This window comes from Oratosquilla oratoria, chromosome 43 (genome assembly GCF_046742065.1).
Source record: "Oratosquilla oratoria isolate Oo_2021 chromosome 43, ASM4674206v1, whole genome shotgun sequence".
Taxonomy (NCBI): Eukaryota; Metazoa; Arthropoda; class Malacostraca; order Stomatopoda; family Squillidae; genus Oratosquilla; species Oratosquilla oratoria.
In genome coordinates this window covers 24,683,581-24,708,580 of record NC_134819.1, presented here as the reverse complement: position 1 = coordinate 24,708,580, position 25,000 = coordinate 24,683,581, and the positions used below count along the sequence as shown (strand labels likewise).

At 40.3% G+C, this 25,000-nt stretch overlaps 1 protein-coding gene across 26 annotated transcripts in view; it reads right to left on the bottom strand.

The window, feature by feature from the left end:
* The window catches only part of LOC143021915 (uncharacterized), a 1,014,474-nt gene that overhangs the window by 471,276 nt on the left and 518,198 nt on the right, over positions 1-25,000 (bottom strand). For 25 of the 26 annotated variants that reach the window (XR_012966019.1, XM_076179768.1, XM_076179769.1 and 22 more), the window contains one exon: positions 9,951-10,109. The exons of the other annotated variant lie outside the window; for it this stretch is intronic. Coding sequence is in view for 24 of the 25 variants with exons in the window: in XM_076179768.1 (XP_076035883.1) it covers positions 9,951-10,109 (159 nt within the window). In the remaining variant the exon portion in view is untranslated. The remainder of the gene's footprint in view (positions 1-9,950; positions 10,110-25,000) is intronic. 26 annotated transcript variants of the gene reach the window in all.

The following is a 25,000-nucleotide window of genomic DNA, read 5'->3' as shown; positions in this document are numbered from 1 at the left end:
TTAGTTTATTTTTTTTATTTAATCTATTTCAGTTTAGTTTATTTACTTATGAGCATAATTTTCCCGTATTTCACTCGCCGTGGACGGAAATATCTTTTGTCCACATGCTGAGTCATTGTAACTCTTTGTAGCTCACAATATCATTCCTATCTCCAGCGCTGGGTAACTCCCTGCAGGAACAAAACATTCCAAACGAAAGCATCACACTCGCGGAACCAACAATATCCCAACGCTCCCATATACACGTATGTTCTACATTTCTCATGGGAGACTCTGCCAGAGCTGATAAAGCTAATATTCTCCCACGGTCGTAACCGGAGCAGTTAAAAAAGAAAAAAAGAAAAAAGAAAAAAAAAATCAACTCAGTTTTGTTCTTTATCTTTATCTCCGTTTTTTGCTTTTTTACTCTGGCACGTTTTAGTGAACCACGTTAAAGAACATTTTGGATATATACACATATATACATGTATTAATATATAAGAGAAAAGAAAAGAAATTGTTAAAGAATATATATATATATATATATATATATATATATATGTATATATATATATACATATATATATATATCACAACTAACACCACAGTCGGACGAAAGAAAGAGTTGCGTAAGCGGAACTATATATTTCGATTGCTACCTGCAATCCTCTTCAGTAGTACAAAGTGGCAGGGAGGAGGCTATCTTAAGTAGCAACCTCTTACAAAAGAAAGGGAACACGTGAAAATACAGAACATCACTGCCCCAGCCCTAGTTGACCTGAGGCTGACACGAGGTCGGGTCAGGGGGAGGGGGAGGAAGCTTGTTGACAATATTTTTGGTGATGAATAGTCCTGAAATGATGTCTGGGGTCCATTGACCCTTGGAAATATTCATCGTGGGCAGATAATCAATTAATGTTGATTCCACCATTTTCCTTCTGAACCCACACCCTGATTTGTAAATGAGATCAGATTTCTCCCAGTCCAACCGGTGATTAAATTTATCAACGTGTTGAAACACTGCTGAATTTATTTGGCCATATCTAATCGACCTTTTGTGTTCATTTAATCTTGTCGGTAGGTCTCTTCCCGTCTGGCCAATGTATGAAAGGTTACAATCTTTACATGGAAGGGAGTAAACACCTGGGATATGTTCTTCCTTCAACCTCTGGTGAACATTAACAACTTTTTTATTAATAGTATTAGGGTAGTTATGAATTAAATTTACTTTCTCTTTGGGAAGAAACTTGGACAATTGACTGATGGACTCTGAGAAGGGGATGACTAGGGGATTTTGTCTCTCTTTCTTTAACTACTAAGTTAAAGAAAGAGAGACAAAATCCCCTAGTCATCCCCTTCTCAGAGTCCATCAGTCAATTGTCCAAGTTTCTTCCCAAAGAGAAAGTAAATTTAATTCATAACTACCCTAATACTATTAATAAAAAAGTTGTTAATGTTCACCAGAGGTTGAAGGAAGAACATATCCCAGGTGTTTACTCCCTTCCATGTAAAGATTGTAACCTTTCATACATTGGCCAGACGGGAAGAGACCTACCGACAAGATTAAATGAACACAAAAGGTCGATTAGATATGGCCAAATAAATTCAGCAGTGTTTCAACACGTTGATAAATTTAATCACCGGTTGGACTGGGAGAAATCTGATCTCATTTACAAATCAGGGTGTGGGTTCAGAAGGAAAATGGTGGAATCAACATTAATTGATTATCTGCCCACGATGAATATTTCCAAGGGTCAATGGACCCCAGACATCATTTCAGGACTATTCATCACCAAAAATATTGTCAACAAGCTTCCTCCCCCTCCCCCTGACCCGACCTCGTGTCAGCCTCAGGTCAACTAGGGCTGGGGCAGTGATGTTCTGTATTTTCTCGTGTTCCCTTTCTTTTGTAAGAGGTTGCTACTTAAGATAGCCTCCTCCCTGCCACTTTGTACTACTGAAGAGGATTGCAGGTAGCAATCGAAATATATAGTTCCGCTTACGCAACTCTTTCTTTCGTCCGACTGTGGTGTTAGTTGTGATTTATAAATGTGTTACTACATTTCTCACCTGTGATATATATATATATATATACACACACACATATACACACACACACATATATATATATATATATATACATATATATATATATACATACATATATATATATATATATACATACATATATATATATATATATATATATATATATATATATACTGTATATGCTAATAAGAACACGGGTACGTGTGTTCACTTGTGCAAAATAGACCGCTTGGAAAAAGAAACTAACGAAGCAGAGCGCTTTCGTATATCACACCCAGTGCAAAAAGTATTTTTCGCACTGGATGTAATATACGAAAGCGCTCTGCTTCATTAGTTTCTTTTTCCAAGTGGTCTACTTTGAATATATATATATATATATATATATATATATATATATATATATATATAATGTATGTATGTATATAAGTAAAGTTGCCCCATCTTCCATTTTTCTTTCCCTTCTGCAGAGACGAGCTTTCGTGTTTACATTTAATCATTTTTCTAGTTTTTCTTTTTTCTTTCTTCCTTCTTCTCCTTTACTTACTGAGTGCCCACGTCCAGACCACTTTCTTTCATGTTTTTCATTCAAATAATTTTTCTTCTTGTCTTACGCACTTTTCTAAATTTCATATTCTCTTTCATTTATTGTTTCAGTTAGACCAAGAACCAGATTAGTTTCTTTAATATATAATGTTTTTATTATTTAATTTTTCATTTCTATTCCTAATTTTTGTTGCACTCTGAGCCTTTTTAATTGTGTTTATTCTTTTATATATATTTTTTCCAAATTTATGTCCTTAATTTTTGTTGCACCCTGAGATTTTTTTTCTAATTACCTTTGACTTTTGTCTTTTTACATTCCTCCATTCATATACCGTACTCTCTTGATTCTCGTTAGATCCGGCCTTTCTTTTATTTCTTTTCGTTTTGTTCTTCCTATTTTTCCTTCTACTCTTTTTCTCATCCGAGAGAAATAAATTCGTAAGAGTTTACTTTATGCGTAGGAAGCCCGCGCCCTACGGAGTTCTGTTTATCAGCGCAGAGGCTGGTTAGTACTCAAAAGGACTAAGACTTTTCATGGCAGTCTCATGAAAATTATGTTTTTTTTTCGAAATAAAAAAGGAATGCTATATCAGAGGAAGTCCGATTCCTTCAACACTACTTCTACTACTACTACTACTACAACTACTACTATTATTATCATTATTATTATTATTATTATTAAATATTATTATTATTAAATATTATTATTATTAAATAATTATTAAATATTATTATTATTATTATTAATTACTATTATTAATTATTAGTTATCATTATTATTATTATTATTATTATTATTATTATTAGTAGTAGTAGTAGTAGTAGTATTATAATTATCATTATTATTATTATTTTTCTATTATTATGTTTTTTTTTTATATAGAATAATCTGTCCAACTGAGTGTCAATCTTAGGAAGAATTAGGGCTTAAATTGAAAAAAATCCTCCAATTTTATAAAAAAGAAACCAACAAATAAACGAAATAGAATAGAAAAATAAAAGACATCTAAATAGATAAACATATACGCAGATACGAAGATAAGCAATGAAAAAAATTAATGAAGAGTAAATAAGAAATATACAATCAAACCTGTCTCGCTTGGTAAACGAATGAAAAAAAAATAGATACAGAAATAGATACTAACTAGGACGTTGAAGATGGCTTCATAAAAAAAACTACATATTTCATGACAGAGCGTTCCTTACGACCATCCCCTTTCATAGCCTCTGCCACGGTTGTCTTGGGTAAAAGATCACAATTCCTTTGAGTAACTGGACACAAGCCTTATTGTTACCTCGACAGTTCCTGACTCAGTCGTCTTTACAAACTGACATTTAATTGTGAACTGAGGACACATTACTGCCGTACTGGTTCTATATGCCGCTCCCTTCCACCTCCCCTTCCACTTCCACCCCACCTTCCTCCTCCACCCTACCCTACCGCCCTCAGCAAGCAAACACGCAATAAATGAGAAACTCAGTTTCAAAACAACAGAAGATAGCGTAGCTGCCCTGCCCTAGTCACAAGTGGCTATATAAAGGTTTGTACCAGGCTTTTACTTCGAGAGAAGCTCAAAGAACCATCTTTCGTTTACCTTCTTCGTCTCTCTTTCTCTTTTCTCTCTTTTTGCTGACGTTAGTGTCGTCCTTCTACTCCGTCACGGCTCATTTTTCGATATTTTTTTTCTCTTTTTCTCTCTTTTTTTTTCTAGCCGTTTCTCCTCCATTCCATATACTAGCTCTTTCTGCTTCAGCCGCTCAGATGAAGTCTTTTTCTTTACTTTCTTTCTCAAAGTTCTTCTTAGATTCGCTCGAAACGTCTTTTGATTTTATCTCCGTTGTTGTTCCGTCCGGTCACCATAATTATATACTCTTTCTTTCTACATCTTTCCTCTTTCCTTTGATAACTTTTCTTATATTCTTTTTTGCATTTTTTTGTTGTTGTTGTCTGTCTCTTTCTTCCCATTCATTCTTCCAAGTGTCTCTTTTCTCACATTCCTCTTTTTATCACGTGTTTTTTTTCTTGTTTTATTCTCCGAAAAAGCCTATTTATTTTTTACTTTCTTTTTTTCTTCTCAGCCTCATCTTATTCCCCTCGTATCTCCCATTTTCAGTTCCTCTTCCTCCTAATCCTCCTCCCCTCCTCTTCCTTCTCCTCCTCCTCCCCTCCTCTTCCTTCTCCTCTTCCTCTATTCTCTAATCGTCACATTCACACATTTTTCATTGTTATACTTAATTACGCTTCTTTCCTTCCTTGTCTTCCAGGATCTTATGTGACTTCGACTCCGAGGTCGTAAATTTGTTTTCATTTCCCTCCAGAACGTTAACGTGAGCTTCTGCAGTCTTCAGACGCTCTTACACACAGACCCTCCTCATCTGAAGGTCCTTCTTTGTCTTCTCTAAGTTCATTATGCCCTGAGAGTGCTGCGACCGATCCCCATATGCCATGATAAGTGTTAATGAGTTACAATGCGTTGTAATGATAAAACAAGCCGACAGGAGACTATTATGAAGAAAAACAAAAAACACATTTTTTTTTTTTTTGAGTGAAAATTCCGTTTTCTGATTATTTCCTTCCCGAGCGAGCCTCCAGGTGTCACTTTCTTCTTTATTCCGTGTTACAGTGTTCCTCATTTTTCAATAAAATTTCCTCCTCGCTTTTTTTTTCTTATACTCCTCCTCCTGCTCTCCCTCCTCCTTCTCCTCCTCCTCCTACTCTTCCTCCAACTTCGCCTCTCCGACAAAATTTTGCTCCTCCTCCTTTTTTCTTTATTTTTTCTCTTTCTCTTCAATTTGGTTTCATTTAAATACTCTTGTTTCTTCTACCAATTAGTATTGTCATATTCATCACCATGCTAAGCTCTTCCAGTAACAAAGAATATTAACTTTCCAAATTCCCTTATCTTTTTAAATAGCTTTTCCTTCTCACTCTCCTCCTCCTCCTCTCCCTTATACTACTCTCCCTATTCTTCCTCCCACCTATTCACCATTATATTAACCCCTCCAATTTCATCCACGTTCCATTCCCACACTCCCTCAACCCTTCCCACTTCCTCCCCCCCCCCCAGGCTCCCCTTCAGCCTCCCGACCTCCCGCGATCCCTAAAAGTCGTCGGCTACAAATCCCGTGAACCCATTATAAATTGCGGGAGCCCCGAGGGAGGGACGAGACGGAGAGAACTCTTGAAGTTGGTACCTGAGACCGGGGACGACAATTCTTCGGGAAATGTATTATGTGTCCTTTCCGTGCACACAAATGTTTATGTATATATACGTATAATATATATATATATATATATATATATATATATATATTATACAGAATATATATGTACACACATATGTACATGTGTGCATAAAAGTATATGCGGATATATCTAAATGCATACATACATCCATACATCCACACATAAGTACATTTACATACATACATACATATATACATGCAAACATACATACATACATACATACACACATGCATGCAAACATACATACATACACACATACATACATACATACACATAGCATACATACATATACATACATACATATATACATACATACATACCGAAATACCTTTCTCCCCTACAAGAGGTTGCCCAAGTCAAAGCATACACTCATCACACAGCCATCTCACACTCGCCCCAAAAAACCCATTCATCCCTCAGCAACTCGAATCACTTTAGAATCTTGTGTATTTTTGCTTCGGCTGTTTTTTTCCACACACACACACACACACACACACACACACACACACACACACACACACACACACACACACACACACACACATACATATATATATATGTATATATATATACATACATATATATATATATATGTATATATATATATACATACATATATATATATACATATGTATATATACATACATATATATATACATATATATATATATATATACATACACATGTGTGTGTATGTTTCTGTGTGTATATGTGTGTGCATTTTGAAAAAAGTAAAGTGAATCCTCCCTGTATTCAAAACCTTGAATGTTCCCTCGTAAAAAGAGAAATCCCTTGTAAATCTAATCCAAACGAAGTGGAAGTCGGGCCCAGAATTCTTTTACGCATAATATAAAACAGGCGAACAAAAAGGTCCAGGTGAAGACTCAAATCCGTGAGCTGTACCAACAGTTTGATAAAAATAACTCCCCATCCATTTCGAGAAATACAGAAAAAAATATTTTCTTTCTCCGATACAGTCATGTGATATCCTATTTGGAAGACTAAAAAAGGACGGAAACCTTTATACAAAGACAGATAATTCATGTTTCTCGTTGAGTTTCCCCTTTGTTTTCGTTCATTTTTGTTTAGTGAGTATTATTCTTGATTTTTCTTGATGTATTCTTCTGTTCTATTCCTCCTGCCACGATTTTTGTTAAAAGTCGGTTTTAATTACTGCTTATATGCGTCACTGTGTGTATGTGTGTGTGTGTGTGTGTGTGTGTGTGTGTGTGTGTGTGTGTGTGTGTGTGTGTGTGTGCGTGTGTGTGTGTGTGTGTGTATGTGTGTGTGTTCACCTACCTAGTTGTATCTTACGGGAAGGGGAGCTATGCTCGTGGTGTGTGAATTGTATGTGAATTTTGTGTGTGTGTGTGTGTGTGTGTGTGTGTGTGTGTGTGTGTGTGTGTGTGTGTGTGTGTGTGTGTGTGTGTGTGTGTGTGTGTGTGTGTGTGTGTGTGCATATGCGTGAATCTGTCCTAATCAATGCATTACTATTCTGTAGCATAAGAAAAACCAGGTCAGTATTTGAAATTAACCCTGGTTCAAATACACGTCCTTAAAATATAATAAACAAACAATAAAAAACACAACAACAAAAAACATAACACTCACCAAAGCCGCTTCAGCAAGAAACCCAGATAAAGCTGAAAGAGTATACATAGCAAAAACGCCCTTCCAGCCGCTCAGAGACCTCCCACGCCCACGAAGCGAGCCTAAGGGCGTGAGTGGTCTATGGGCGTTGGGCGTGCAAGTAAAAGAACTTCAAGGCCCTCGGGGCGACAAGCCCAAGGAGGTTCATCATTATATACATAAGGTCAGGAGAGTTCATCAAGAATATTACGCATGCGCGAGGTTGGGTCTCATGCTGAAGAAAAAGGGTTTCCAGAAGATTTCCAGAAGGTTTCCAGAATCCAGGACAAAGTCAACCTTCTGGTACATTAGACTTCTTCTCTAAGAAAATGTGCTTTTGATATGTTATGGAGGCGCGAGCTGGGAACTCATGCTGAAGAAAAAGGGTTTCCAGAAGGTTTCCAGAAGGTTTCCAGAATCCAGGACAAAGTCAACCTTCTGGTACATTAGACTTCTTCTTTAAGAAAATGTGCTTTTGATATGTTATGGAGAAGCGAGCTGGGAACTCATGCTGAAGAAAAAGGGTTTCCAGAGGGTTTCCAGAAGGTTTCCAGAATCCAGGACAAAGTCAACCTTCTGGTATATTGGATTCTTCTTTAAGAAAATGTGCTTTTGATATGTTACGGAGAATTTTGGTACGGGTTATACAGATTAAGACTTTATATGTGTTACTTCATTCCGTTTGTTGAGGTTTGGTAATATAGGAATGTGTATCTATTCATGCAAATGGTGGTCTAGATATGCGGACACACACATAACTAGGCAAACATACATGTATATATTCATGCGCACGCAAACACGCACACACACACACACACACGCATCCACCTAAAACCCACACTCTTCCTCCCAAACAAACGCGCGCGCACACACACACACACACACACACACACACACACACACACACACACACACACACACACACACAAACACACACACATAAACACACACACATACACGACTCGTAGCGCAGTGATAAAGTTCCTAGCTGCCACTACCACGGTCCGGGTTCGAATCCAGCCCGGGACTGAAATAACTTCAGTATCGCTGCGCTGCGAGTCGTTACTTCAACTCTCGTGGGCGGGGAGTTGGGTGTGTGTGTGTGCGTGTAAGGTCACAGCATTACCCATAGATCTGTCATATACGAGCTCTGAGCTCTCTTCCGGGAGGGAAATAGCTGTCGATCACGAATCCAACGCGTGATCCAAGACCATGGTGAATTACACACACCGATATGCACTCAATCATGCCCAACATATTCATGCTATAATATACAATTGTGAGTGAACGAGCCTGACACAGCAGCTCAATGTCTTAGTGGTTGCTGGTGCTATGTAGCAATACTAAAGTGTTCGCTTGTACATTTCTAATGTTGCTGCGAAGTAAAAATACGATTCATTCCATTGTACGCCTTACTATGACACCAAAGTCCTCATTTATACATACTATACGTGTGTCTATGTGTGTACATGTGCGTGCAGAAAGCCACAGAGGGAAAACTGTTGGCCGAACACTTTCGTCTATTAAGCCATCCACAGGGGTACATAGCGCGAGAGTCTATATGTTATGTTCACAAGAAAAATTGAACAATAAAGAATAGTGGTTAGGATGTTAGTAGTTCTTCATTTCTAAGCTGTTTTGTGTTATGTAACGTCAGTATGCTTTCTTGGACGAAAACGATCTGTTTGTAGTTTTAATTTTCCCTGTTTTTTTTATATTATTATTTCTGATATTAAAAAAACACGATGTTAAAGCATTCTTCTGCACGTTTGTTAATATGTATGTATATATATATATATATATATAAATATATATATACATACATGTATATATATATATATATATATATACATATATATATATATGTACATATATATACATATATATATATATATATATACATTTATATAGATAGATAGATAGATCTATGTAAGACTGAATTAATAAGCAATCAATTATCTTAGAAAAAAATCAGTGGCAACAGGCCAGAATCATTATTAATAATATTTACAACATATACACACTGGCAAGGGTTGGGCGAGTTGTCAGCGCGGAAAAAAACAAAAACAAAACAAAAATAAAGTAAAATAAATAAATTCCAAGAGCACTCTGACACGCTGTATATATTTTGTTCTGGTTACCAAAAAACTAAATCATTCAGCAGAGCGACAGGTATTGTATAAAGGTTCTTATAAACACGCATCTGTTCGACAGCTGAATAAAATTGTTTGTCGCCAACAAAAACAAAATATATAAAGAGTGGCAGAGTGTGGGTGTTAGCGTCGCAGTCTGCCAGCCAGTCAGGTCAAGATACAGCAGACAGGGGGTCGAACCTGGGAATAATGATGTTAGTCTTGCGGTGGATATGATTAGACTCAGAATGTAAACAACTGCAGAGGGGGGGGGGAAGGGGGCGGGAAGGGGAGGGGGGAGAGATTAATGATGGTTAAGTTAACTGGCTTTGGTTAATCAGCAAAGAAACCTCAAACGTCTTCAAAGTCACCTTGGTCTGTATCTCTTTCGGGTTTCTCCAACTTAACCGGCTTTTCGAACTCGAACTTTGGGGGTGGTTGGGTGCCGGCAGGGGATATGGAACCGAATCCGAGTATTTGCTCTATCTCCTGAAGTAGGGTCGATTCATCAAGGCCCATCTGCTTCAGCGCTGTGGGGGGAAATCAAAGGTGAAGGGCTGAAGTTTCTGCGAGGCTTCAGTAAGGTGTGTCATCATGCTCCTAAGACAACCCAAGCGTATCGTGTGTTCGTCTGACTACGACCACGACTTCGGTTACGATGTCTTATTTGTTTGGTAATCTGAATGTCGGTTAGTTTGTCTGTGGTGACAGTAATGATTAACGTATGAATCAGAGTTGAAAAAAAGTATACTTTTGAAGATATTGTAAAAGAATTTTGGAAACTTTAATTATTTTGATATCATTTTTAGCCATACGAACACACAACATCTTTGGAGAAAATATCCAGTGTGACTGAAAACTGAAAAAAAAAAAAATGAATAAGAACAAATAAAAAATAAAGATTGATAAATGAATAAAAAGATAATCGAAATGAGGAGCCAAACCATAAGGCTGGTGCCACATCAAAGAGATAATGTACCTGTCAGAAACAATGTCATAAACACCGTAGATGAGAATTGCCGGCATTAATGAACCGATAAGAGGTCGAAAACGCGCGCGCGCACACACACAGAGATTCCCTTTACACACACACACACACACACACACACACACACACACACACACACACACACACACATATATATATATATATATATATATATATATCATATATATTCATATACACACACAAATGCACGCACACACACACACACACACACACACACAAACCTTTGTTACATTCTTGAATCTGACATGTGGCAAGCAATTCCGGGATCATTTGTCTAAAGAGTTTTCAAGAAACTTGACAAACCAAGGGCATGTCCACACGTGTTGCAAACATGTGACAAACACGGAGAAAGCCGCTAGAGTGTGGCCAGCACTTCTTCATGTTCGTCGCATGTTCGTCGCATGTCGGACGCCCGTGTGGATGTGCCTTGTGGTTCCTTCAGACTAAAAGAATCTTTAGTGACAATATTCTTCATGCAGTGAATTATAGGAAATTTTTGTTTCAGTAAAAATAATGAATATGTCGGAAATGAAAATAATGAATTTATCGTTTACAGAAACAAGGCATTCTGAGGTCATTATAGACTACTGTGATGAATTTGCAAAATAATACACATAAATTCTAAAACATAATATTTGGATTGTATTTCGTATAGATACTAAGAAAGATGATTAAAATGTTGCTAAAGATAAACCGTTTTAGAGCCATGATAAATAATGAAACAGACATACAAGCCTAATTACATATACCAATTTCTGCCTTAATACACTCACACGAACAACATTTGTGAAGTTAAGCGTTACACAAGAGGTGAAGTTTACGAATAAAAAAAGAAGTTTGTAACTGTACAAGTTTCAACCAAAAGGTTCCATCAATGTGGGCATTTGTTTATGAAAAAAAAAAAAAAATCAACTGTACAAGATCCAACCAAAAGTTGCATCAGTGCAGGTATTTGTTGACTTAGGACACAAGAGTGTTGCTATTGTAGATCTGAGAAACACTCATTTATGCAAACAAACAAGCAGGCAAATGAACTTGTAAACAAAGATATACTCACAGACACATACGTGTGTATGTTCACGTACACACGAAAAACAAATGTACACGTGTAAACGGTATACACACGCACACACAATCACACACACACTTCCACCCAAATACACACACAAGCAGGCACAACCAAAATTATGAACGCATGAAACACACACGCACACACACATACATATTATATATATATATATATATATATATATATATATATATGCACATATAAATTCTTCTATATGCATATAGATACAAATGAAACATGTATTTGTATTTCTATTTATATCTTATTTTTTAATCTAGACCGCCTTCCAATGCTGCTAAAAAAAAAAAAAAATCCTGAATGATGGTAGTGATAGCCTCCAAAATTGGTAATCGAAAATCCAAACACCAGGACGCCTAAACCTCCTCTATACAATGATGATCTTTTTATATCTTATTCTGCCTACCTCTTGATGATTTTACTCTTTATGCTTCCGGGATTAAGAGTATATTAATCCTTCGCTACGGGGATTCCTTTATACGCTTTGTTTTCGTTAACGCCAGGGAAATTCAGTCCAGGATCTTATACAGTGCCGAAGATGGGACTTAACGCGTTGTGAATGAACCTTTTGTACAAAGAGGATAAGGAGGGGGAAACAATAAATTGTTTCCATTGTTCGCAGTGAAAGGAGAGGCGATGGAGAGGAGGAGGAGGAGGAGGAGGAGGAGGAGGAGGAGGAGGAAATCGACGACGAGGGGAAGGAGGAAGGGTAAGAAAAAGAGGAGGAAAAGATAAAGAGGAGGGGGAGGAGAAAAAGAGGAAGAGGAAGAGGAGGAAGAAGAAGAGGAGGAGGAGGAGGAGGAGGAGGAAGAGGAGGAGGAGGAGGAGGAAGAGGAGGAGGAATAGGAGGAGGAGGAGGAGGAGGAGGAAATCGACGACGAGGGGAAGGAGGAAGGGTAAGAGAAAGAGGAGGAAAAGATAAAGAGGAGGGGGAGGAGAAAAAGAGGAAGAGGAAGAAGAAGAAGAAGAGGAGGAGGAGGAGGAGGAGGAGGAGGAGGAGGAGGAGGAAGAGGAGGAGGAGAGAAGGAGAGAGAAAACGACGACGAGGAGGAATAGAAATAAAAGAGGAGGAAAAGAGAAAGTGGAACAGGAAGAAGAGGAAGAGGAAGGGGAGGAGAAGGAGGAGAAAGGGAGAGGGAAAACGAGCAGAAAGAGAAGGAGGAGGAGGAATAGGAGGAGGAGGAGGAGGAGGAGGAGGAGGAGGAGGGTATGAGCGATATTCCATCGTGGGCGCTGAGTAGCCGATGCAATATTGGCGACGATGAAGGCGGCCTTGATTGAAGGCGCGATGTGAAGGAAGTGGAGGTGGAGGAGGAGGAGGAGGAGGAGAGGGAGGAGGAGGAGGAGGAGGGGAAGTTGAAGGTGTAGGAGGAGGAGGAAGAGGAGGAGGAGGTGGAGGTGTAGGAGGAGGACGAAGAGGAGGAGGAGGTAGAGGAGGAGGAGAGGAGGAGGAGGATGAGGAGGAGGTGGAGATAGAGGAGGAGGAGGAGAAGGTGGAGGTGAAGGAAGAGAAGGTGAAGGTAGAGGAGGAGGAGGAGGAGGAGGAGGAGGAGGAGAAGGAGGAGGAGAAGGAGGAGGTGGAGGAGAAGGTGGAGGTAGAGAAGGCTGAGGTGGAGGAGGAGGAAGGGTAGGAGGTGTCCGTGTTGTTTCAGATGTTGACGGTGAAGTACGGTGACGATAGCAACGTCAGGACCGCAGAGGCTATTATAACTGAACTGAAGAGTCAAATTATTTATTTAATTAACTTAATTTCTTTGTGTCGTGAAGACAATGATACGAACACTTCTTGCTATTGGTAAGGAGAATACGCTATGAGGCTCGTAACTGCGGCCGAAGCACCCGCCACCTTTGACCTATGGCCTGGACTGCGGAGTCAGGTAACAGGCACAACAAAGAGATCTATCTGTACTGTATATCTGAGAGCGTCTCATGCGTCAAGCGATTTTATTCAGCCCAGGGCAAAACCTCCAAGGAGAAAGATCCAACGAAGATATGTCAACAGTGATACCTTCCTGTCGTTGGTTGTTTGCCCGTCGACGGTGCCTAATTGTCGTGCCATGGCACGGTCGTTTAATTACCCCTCCCCCCCCCGGCGTGCCACGAGGCGACTTGAAAGAGTGGCACTAGGAGTATCAGGAGACATGGGACGCTTGCGTCCTTCGTCGCGATTCCATCTAACAAATTGATTGCATCAAGGGAAGTATTACTTTCAGACATTTTCCTTCCTCCCTATCGGAGAGAAAGAGAAGAAGAAGAAGAAGAAGAAGAAGAAGAAGAAGAAGAAGAAGAAGAAGAAGAAGAAGAAGAAGAAGAAGAAGAAGAAGAAGAAGAAGAAGAAGAAGAAGAAGAAGAAGAAGAAGAAGAAGAAGAAGAAGAAGAAGAAGAAGAAGAAGAAGAAGAAGAAGAAGAAGAAGAAGAGAAAGAAGAAGAAGAAGAAGAAGAAGAAGAAGAAGAAGAAGAAGAAGAAGAAGAAGAAGAAGAAGAAGAAGAAGAAGAAGAAGAAGAAGAAGAAGAAGAAGAAGAAGAAGAAGAAGAAGAAGAGAACGCGGGGATGCAAAAAAAAAGTAAATAAAAAAAAGAATTACATATGAAGCAGACGAAGCGATAGATATTAAAAAACAAAAACAAAAACAAAACTGAGATATGGAGGAGGGAGAGAAAGGAAGGAAATATAAAAGAAAACGGGAGGAGGAGTAACGAGAAAACGAAGAGGAAGAGGAAATGGTTAAAGTTGGAGTTGGAGTGAAATGGACGAGGAAGAGAAGAAGAGGAGGATGAGAAGGTGAAGAAAGTGCAGGAGGAAGAGGAGGAGGTAGAAGAAGAGGTGGGGCAAGAGGTGTAAGAGGAAGAGGAAAAGGAGGTAGAGGAGGAGGAAAGGAGGAAGAAGAAGAAGAGGAAAGAGAATACAGAAAAGAAGTGTAAGGAGAAGAATAGAGAAGAGGAGAAAGGAAAGGGGAAGGAGGATGAGGAGAAAGGAAAGGGGAAGGAGGATGAGGAGAAAAAGGGAAAGACAAGGAAGAAGTGGATGGAGAGAGGTCGGACAGAAGGAGGAAGAGAAGCAGGAGAAGGAAGAGAGGAAGGAGAAGAAGAAAGGAGGAGGAAGAAAGAGGAGCAGGAGGAGAAGAGGAAGGAGGAAGAAGGAGGAGGAGGAGGAGGAGGAAGAGAGGAAGAGGAGCAGAAGGAGGAGAGGAAGGACGAAGAAGAGAGGAGGAGGAGGAGGAGGAGGAGGAGGGGGAGGAGGAAGAATAGAGGAGGTGGAGGAGGAGGAAGTGGAGGAGGCAGAGGAGATGGAAGAGGAACAGAGGAACAGAGGAGCAGGAGGAGCAGAAAGAGAAGGAGGGGAAAGAGGAAGACGAGAGGAGCAGGAGGAGGAAGAGGAGGTGGAAGAGGCGGAAGAGAAGGAGGAGGAGGAAGAGGAGGCGAGGAGCAGGAGGAGGAGGACGTGGAGAAGCGCGTGGAGAAGGACGTGGAGGAGGACAAGGAGGAGGAGGAGGAGGAGGAGGAGGAGGAGGACAAGGAGGAAAATCAGAGAAAGCGGAACGGACTGTTGAGGGCGGAGGGACGGGGGGTGGGGTGGTGGTGTCTAGTCCCCATTTTTTTGTTCGCAAGGACAAACACGCCGGCGTCCCTAATCCGTATCATTAGTTAGAATTTTTCTCCTCCGAGACGTGGATCCTCACCGCCTGAGGATTTCCTTAACCTGCCTCCCTCCGGAGTCTTCTTCTGGAACTTTATTTTGGAAAAGGCGAATGGTTTTATCAAGGGAATGGAAAGTTTCGTGATGTTGTGTCTCGTGAGTTTTTGTTTTGTTTAGAAATGGGTGATTTTGTCGTAAAAGTTACCTCTTTCAAACGGACCCAAAAAATTGTTTCATAAGTCATTTCTATTTTTTTTTTTTTTTTTTTTTTACTGCTGAAGAATGAATGACTTTACTGGGGGTAATTACTTTACACTATCCTGATTAACGTAATTAAATCAATTTGCTACACGTAATATCTGACATTTCATCAACTGGCGATTGACGACTGACGGTTCTCTTCAGGTGACGGGGATCCGGGAATCACCCCTGAGTTAGACATGTGGTATGAAATTGATCAAAACATAATCTTGAAAGGACGTCCCTTTAATCACGGCTTTAATCTCTTCTTCCATTCCGGACACATGAACATGCCCCAGGATGTTTCAAATATATGCGAAGGTACATACATATACCAAAGGTTTTTTTTTTCCTAATAAGGGAGGTAGCCAAAAAACAAAGGCATAAAAACCCCTTTCAGTCTTTAATCCCCAGTTGATGAAATGTCAGATATTACGTGTAGCAAACAGGTTTAATTACTTTAATCGGGATAGCGTAAAGTGACTTCCTCAGTAAAGCTATTCATTCCTCGGCAATAGAAAAAAGAATGATAAAGAAAAAAATGAAAAATAAATAAATAGATAAACAAGCAAAAAAAATATATATATATAATATATAAATCATTTTTGAAACCTTTTTCAGTCCGTTTGAAATAGGGAGCTTCTATGCGAATATAAAATTTGTTATTGTTGTATTAATACAATTTGCTGACAAAAATAATTTTGGTTTTAAGGGACCTACTGTATATAGAGTTATATACTCTATGACGTATATTTTTCATATACCATGGGTCACATTTGATGACCCAGGACGTTTCATACGTCGAATGTAAACGTTTTTATTGTTGTATTAATACAATTTGTTGACAAAAATAATTTTATCTTTTAAGGGAGCTACTGTATATAGAGATAGATACTCTACGACAAAAAAAAATGTGTATAATTTTCGTATACCATGGGTCAGATTTGATTGTCCGTTAGAGTTCCTAAAAGATCATTGCTCCAGCTGATGACAAACAATTTTATTCAGATAAAGAGATGAAGAGGAGGAGGGGCAAAACGAGGCAGTGACTGACCAATACTCCTCTTTATCCAGCATCCGCCTCTTTAGGACAAGAAAATCACTTGACTCCAAAAACAACAATGCGTAAATCAGGTCACCGCGTTTAATGGGTCAACTTTTTGGCATAGTTTCGCCCGACCTAGCCTCCCCCGAAGCCATAAATCGCACAAATATGTCAGTGACCAAAGCCATTGGCGACGCGAGCCTCGGTGCCAACAGAGGACACCCAGGTGGCTCCTGGTGCCAACAGAAGCCACCCAGATGGTTCCTGGTGCCAACTTGGGTGTCACAGGCATGGAAATGTCGTCAGCGCCCGAAGAGGCGATGGATGACACCCTTGCCAACTTCTATTTCCTCATGTTGGCACAACGAGAAGTTGTAGGTGGAGCCTGGGCTATAAGTATCAGGTGGAAGTGGAGAAGATGTCAGTCAAACTTTAAAGGGATCAACGAACAGTAACTCTTCATTAATCATATGTTTAGGGAGGTCAAGACTGACAATAATATAAACATTGACAATATGTTTATCATCAATAAACACTGGCTATGGGAGGGACACTGAAAAATTAGGATGTTTTGTTGGTTTCAGTCTACCTCACGCCTGACGATTTCATTCGCCTGAAACGCTGACACGAATTAAATGGTTTCAAGGTTTCGATTTAGATGACTAAACTGGTTTAGCGCTTTGTGAATGCTACCCTGGCCAACACCGGGCGATTCTATCCAATAGAAGTGGCACTAGAATGAACGATGATTGAGTTTGGTGTCTTCAGGTGGTGGGTACTTAAAAAAAGAATATATATATATATATATATATATATATATATATATATATATATATATATATATATATATATATATATATATATATATATATATATATATTTATATATATATTTGCGTCATTATGACATATGGAATTAAACTCTCCTGCTGGGATTCGAACCCTCGCCTGAGCGGCTTGCTTATTACCAAACGGATTATTTCGTCTTATGATAAGCAAGCCGCTCAGGCGAGGATTTTAATCCCAGTAGAACAGTTTAATTCCATATATATGTGTGTGTGTGTAGAGAGAGAGAGAGAGAGAGAGAGAGAGAGAGAGAGAGAGAGAGAGAGAGAGAGAGAGAGAGAGAAACAAAGACAACAGAAACAGGGAGGCGGGCAACAGCATACAAAGTAGAAGGTCGAAAACGATACAATTCCAACGCCTTCGTTCACAACATTTCTTTTATGCTGCTCCTGGTTAGCAGAATGAGAACAATAAAGAGAACGAATATTAAGAGAACTTGAGTGACGTGTGAGAAATGGTGAGGGATAAAAGGGAAACAGAAGTAAAGAAGAGAAAGTCCATTTCAAGGAAGAAGTGATAAAGTACGCGAAGATGGTATGCGGTATAAGAAGATAGTAAGGAACAAAGGTAGAGGTAGAGAATGGTGGATTGAAGAGACGAAAGGAGTGGTTGAAGAGTAGAAGTGAGCACATGAGGATTGATGGCAAGGTAGAACTAGAGGTACATGTAAGAGGTAATAGAAGTAGAGAGGGGAACCAATAGGTAAGGGGAGAGAGGCAAAGAGGAGAATAAGATGGATTGATGGGTTGAGGGAGTCGGGATTGAGTAGCAGGGGGAATGTGAGTTGATCAGGGAAGGAAATTGACAAGTGGATATGTGTGAATGGAGAGTGATAAATTGACTTGGCTCGAAAGGAAACTCTCCTCGTCTTCTCTAATTCCGCGTGAGTGGACGAGTGGGGTAGGGTCACCATGTAAATGAATCTGTGGGGGTAGACCGGCTTCGGCTGTCGCGCCCTGATGCGGAGGTGCTGTGTCCTGCTGCATTGCTTCTGGCCCGGACAGTGGGTTGGGAGGACGGATAGACTTTCGTTCACAAGTAGTTGAAATAGAAGGGAAAACAAATGGATTTGAATTAGTTGAAGGACGGATGTATGCCCATATGTAGAGGGAGATCTCTCTCTTTGTATGTCTCTATGTCTTCAAATCTTTCACTATTCTGTTACTGCAAGGCCAATAGTGTATACTGGAGATATGATCTATTATTCTATCTTGTTGTACAGTTAATCTATTTCATATCTATTCGTTTCTTTCTTTATTCCGTCTGAAGAAGCATCACCCTCTCCGACGCCTATTCATCCATTTCTTGGGAATGTCTACAGGGAATTTCATTCATCAGTGAGAAACTCGAGCATCCTTTCAGGCTATGACCTTACCACACTTTTGTTCTAGCTACCGTCAGGCGATTTTATCCAACTTGGACGAACTCAGGAGTAATTGCCTACGATGCGATCTGCCTTCTACCCTTCTCTTGGATAAAAAAAAAAAAAAAAAAAAAATCATTGCCTACGATGCGATCTGCCGTCCATCCTTCTCTTGGATTTAAAAAAAAAAAAAAAAAAAAACCCTCATTCGCCCTCTAATCACAAGTGAATAGGACCAATCACCCGAGACCATTCTTCCGTAGAAACCAATCGATTTGGGAGGAGGTTGTTGACCTCGAGAGTCGACCAGGACAACAGTCTGTTCTTGGAAGAACGTCTCGGAACAGACTCCTCTTCAATTGAGTCATTTGTACACCTGTGTGTGTGTGTGTGTGTGTGTGTGTGTGTGTGTGTGTGTGTGTGTGTGTGTTTATGTCAATGTGTGTGTGTATGCATGTGTGTATGCGTTCTTGTGTGATTCAACATGGTCTTGGATCACGTGTTGGACTCGTGATCGACATTTTCACCCTCCCGGAAGAGAGCTCAGGGCTCATATGTGACCGATCTATGGGTAATACTGTGACCTTACACGCACACACATACCCAACTTCCTGCCTACGAGAGCTGGAGTAACGACTCGCAGCGCAGCGATATTGAAATTCTTTCAGCCCTGGGCGGGATTCGAATCGAACCCGGGTCGCCGTGGTGGGGGCTAGGAACTCTAACCACTGCGCCACGAGTCTTGTGTGTGTGTGTGTGTGTGTGTGTGTGTGTGTGTGTGTGTGTGTGTGTGTGTGTGTGTGTGTGTTTGTGTGATTCACCATCGTCTTGGATCACGTGTTGGACTCGCGATCGACATTTTTTACCCTCCCAGAAGAAAGCTCAGTGCTCATACATGGTGATAATAATGATAATGATAGTAATTATGATAATGATAACACTAATGATAATGATGATGATGATGATATGGTTTAACGTCACAAACTCCCTCTAACGTAAATTTAATGAATCACAATAATGATGTGATAATGATAATGATAATAAAAATGATGATGATGATAATAATGATGATGATGATGATAATAATAATAATGATAATAATAATGATAATGATAATAATAATAATAACAATGATAACAATAATGATAATAATAACAACAATAATAATAACAATAACAACAATAATAATAATAACAATAACAACAATAATAATAATAACAATAACAACAATAATAATAATAATGATAATAATAGCAATGATAATAGTAATAACAACAACAATAATTGTAATAACAATATCAATAATTACAATCCATTTTTGTTTGTTCATTTCAGAATACGTGATTTATCTCAGAAAGCCAAACTGGGTTAGGATCTATTTGTCTCCGTCACCACCGAAGTTCGGTGTTATGATCTATTGGCCTCACACGGTAGTGCGAGGAGGAGGACGAGGAGGAGGAGGAGGAGGAGGAGGTGGAGGAGTTCGTGGAGGCGGAGGTGGAGGAGGAGGAGGAGGAGGAGGAGGAGAGGGAGGTGGAAGAGGAGGTGGAGGAGGAGGAGGAGGAGGAGGTGGAAGAGTTGGTGGAGGCGGAGGTGGAGGAGGATGAAGAAGAGGAGAAGGAGGAGGAGGAGGAGGAAGAGGAGGAAGAGGAGTAGGCGGAGGAGGAGGAGGAAGAGGAGTAGGCGGAGGAGGAGAAGGAAGAGGAGGAGGAGGAGGAAGAGGAGGAGGAGGAAAAGGAGGAAGTGGAGGAGGAGGAGGAGGAGAAGGAGGAGGAGGAGGAGGAGGACGAGAAGAAAGAGTATGGTGAGGATGAGGGTGAGAAGGAGTAGGAGTAGGAGGACTAGGAGGACTAGGAGGAGGAGGAGGAGGAGAAGGAAGAGGAGGAGGAGGAGGAGGAGGAAGAGGAGTAGGAGGAGGAGGAGGAAGAGGAATAGGAGGAGGAGGAGGACGAGGAGAAGAAGAAGGAGGAGGAGGAGGAGGAGGAGGAAGAGGAGAAGGCGGAGGAGGAGAAGGAAGAGGAGGAGGAGAAGGAAGAGTATGATGAGGATGAGGATGAAGGTGGGAAGAAGGTGTAGGAGAAGGCGGAGGAGGAGAAGGAAGAGGAGGACGAGGAGGTGGGGCAGGAGGAGGATGAGGAGGTGGGGCAGGAGGAAGACGAGGGGATGGGGCAGGAGGACGAGGAGGAGGAAGAGGAGTAGGCGGAGGAGGAGGAGAAGGAGGAGGAGGAGGAGGAGGGAGGTGGAGGAGAGGAGGAGGGAGGTGGAGGAGGAAGAGGGAGGTGGAGGAGGAGGAGGTGGAGGAAGAGGAGGAGTCTAGTGTCTCTCTGTGCACTCTCCCCCCTCCCCCCTTCCTCTATCCTGCAGAAGTAAGCCCATCCATCAAGAGTTTTAATCCATCTTCGTCTATCTCCTCAATCAATTTCGTCCATCCTTCCCACGCGTCGCCACTCGACCTCGATCCGCTGTGGTAAAATTGATTAATCTATTTACTTAATTTCTGGTTGACATTTATCAATTTCTTTCGTCTGGTCCTCGTCTCGTGTACTGACGTTCACGTTCTTTATGGTTGTCGTCAGGCGATTTTATTCAGCTGGAAAAGGTCAATTGGTTCTTGACCTTTTTTAGGCCGTGACCCAATTAATAAGTTTTTAAGATCACTGATGCCCCCCCCCCAACCCCTGTGGTGATATGGAATTCTTGTCATTTGCAAAAATTAACTCTCCCTTTGGCTGAAAAAGTATAAAACCTTGGTTAAAAAGATTTCAAAAGGGCTGAAAAAGTATAAAAACTTGGTTAAAAAGATTTCAAAAGAACAAAGCATAAAAAAAAAAAAAAAAAAAACGAATTGCCCATCTGTTTAAAAGCACCGGATTAACTTATCTTGATTCACATTTTCACTGATATTCACGACTTAATATATTTTTTCTTCCTGCCTTCAGGTGATTTTATTAACACATGGAAACCCCCTGAAAGTTATAAAGACTTTAAGGAGACAAATTCTTATGTTTGATATCCTGTTCGACCTACAATCTACGTATCAATAGTCGACCTAATTGATCCCGTTCGACCTACAATCTACGTATCAATAGTCGACCTAATTGATCCTGTTCGACCTACAATCTACGTATCAATAGTCGACCTAATTGATCCTGTTCGACCTACAATCTACATATGAATAGTCGACCTAATTGATCCTGTTCGACCTACAATCTACGTATCAATAGTCGACCTAATTGATCCTGTTCGACCTACAATCTACGTATGAACAATCGACCTAATTGATCCTGTTCGACCTACAATCTACGTATCAATAGTCGACCTAACTGCTCCTATTCGACCTACAATCTACGTATCAATAGTCGACCTAACTGTTCCTGTTCGACGTACAATCTACCTATGAATAGTCGACCTAACTGATCCTGTTCGACGTACAATCTATGTATCAATAGTCGACCTAATTGATCCTGTTCGACGTACAATCTACGTATCAATAGTAGACTTAATTGATCATGTTCGATCTACAATCTACGTATCAAGAGTCGACCTAATTCGTGGTAAGACAAAACAATTGCATGATTCATCAGGATGACTAACATACTCATTCAGAATGCCAAGGGCAAGAACTGATTATAATCTCATAAAAGTCGGTCACCAAAAATAGTTCAGATTTATTCATTTGACGGTAACGTTAACAGCAAGTTATAAGATGCTCTGCCAAATATACAATGCCACACAATTCGCTCTACTTACTTTATTATATATATATATATATTTTTTTTTGTAAATGTGACAGCATGAAGACTTGCGTTGCCTAAACTTTGCAATTATTGTGCCGTCTTCCACACACAGATTGCACTGCCAGAAAAATTCTGTATAGTCACTATATGGTTTTTATTAACTATTAATCAATTTTCTACACATTTTTTGAATAGGTCCATAATCCGCAACACGACTCATTATCATTTAAATATAAATATTTGTTTTTTAATGTATATATATATATATATATATATATTATATATATATATACATACATATATATATATACATACATATATATATATATATGTATATATACATATATATATACATACATTAATAAGGATCAACTGAGTATTTGTAGGGTCATAGTAGTACGATGGTTCGGTCTTCGCCTTACAAAAAGCAAGCCGCTGAGGCGAGGTTCCGAATCCCAGTAGGAGAGTTTATTTCCACACACGCACGCACGCACACACACACACACACACACACATATATATATATATATATATATATATGTATATATATATATGTACAATATATATAAATAAGTACTCGTATCAAAATTGGCCATCAGTTGGGCTGTACGATTCGAAACCTCACTAGTGGAAACGTCCCTAGATGCGCGCTTACACACACACACACACACACACATACAGAGAGAGAGAGAGAGAGAGAGAGAGAGAGAGAGAGAGAGAGAGAGAGAGAGAGAGAGAGAGAGAGAGAGAGAGATTATCTCGATTAACTGTATCTACACCGATTTACATTTTTTATTCTATTCTGGCTACCATCAGTCTATTCCATTCATCCCCAAGTCGTTCCACTAATCCCTCACTAAATCCCAAATTACTCAAAGCTTTTCCCTAACCCTCAGGAACCATTACTCTGTCTCTCAATACCCAGTTAATCCTTATTAATTAAACACCAATTTAGCCTTAACTCGGTCGCACATTTGCACTACCTCTGTAACCTTAATTTTTCTTAACCTTTATATACACCCTAAATTGCTCTTTTTCTCTTTGTTTTGAGTAAAAGAACCCTCTTTCTTTATCTCGATCTTCATCAAAATTTCATCATTTTTTTTACTCTCTCTCAATGAGACATCTCTCACAGACTCTAAATTCCTTTTTATCTTCATCTCTAAATTTGATTTTTTCCCCTAACGCTTTTCGTACAACTTCAAGACAAACTAAAATCACCACACTCGACCAGTTCTTACACTCCCTAATTTCCACCTTACGCATTCTCACCATTCCTCCCTTACCTAAAAAAAAAACACAAAACCTTTTCCCCTTCAGTCTTACAACCTCTCAGCGTGACAGTGTCCCTCCTTATCCCCTAAACGTCTCATTATATCCTCATTTTCACCCTCGTTCCTCCCCCCCCCACCCCCCTCCTCGATTAGAGAAGACCTTAGGACGGAAGAGGCGCGTCCCGGCCGAGACCCACCGGCCACGAGGGAAGGACGAGATGTAAATTTAGATGTCGGGGGGAGAGCCCCATGTAACCATATAACCATGTAGGGGGAGGAGGAGAAGGAGGGGGAGAGGGAGGAGGAGGAGAAGGGGGAGAGGGAGGAGGAGAAGGAGGGGAGGAGGAAGTGGAAGAGAAGGAGGAAGAGGAGGAGCAGGAAGACAAGGAGGAGGAAGAAGAGCAGGAGGAAGTGGAAGAGGAGGAGGAGGAGAGGTAAGTAAGAAGAGAAGGAAGAAGAAGAAGAGCAGGAAGAAGAGGAGAAGAAGGAGAAGGAGGAGGAGAAGGAGGAGGAAGAGGAGGAGCAGGAGGAAGTGAGGGACCAGGAAGACGAGGAGGAGGAGTAGGAGGAGGAGGAGGAGGAGTAGAAGGAGGAGGAGTAGGAGGAGTAGAAGGAGGAGTAGGAGGAGGAGTAGGAGGAGGAGGAGGAGTAGGAGGAGGAGGAGTAGGAGGAGGGGGAAGAGGAGAAGGAGGAGGAGTATGTGGTGGTGCTACAGGAGAAGGAAGAGGAATAGGAAAAATAGGAGGAGCAGAAAGAGGAGGAAGAGGAGGTGGAGTAGGATAGGGAAGGACCATTTTCTGAATATTATATAGTGGGACTCATTTCACATCACTATCTACTGCTACGATGGAAGAAATTGATGATCAACTCTCCAATGTCATAACATGACGGAAGACTTATTTCATGGTATGGTCTAGAGACGGAACGCCAGCCAACGGGGGTTCAAAGACTTATTTCATAGTATGGTCTAGAGACCGAACGCCAGCCAACGGGGGTTCAATTTCGGGTAGAGTTCAGAGTAATAATAGACTTCGAAGATGTGCTGGGGGAGACGGTTACCTCCGACGTCTGCTCCTCGTTGTTACCTGACAACTGATACCCACGGAGTGCCACCTGAGGTAGACACTTGTCTACAAGGTTGCCAAGACAAGTTATGGCTCGTAAATGCGGGACAAGAAGATTCC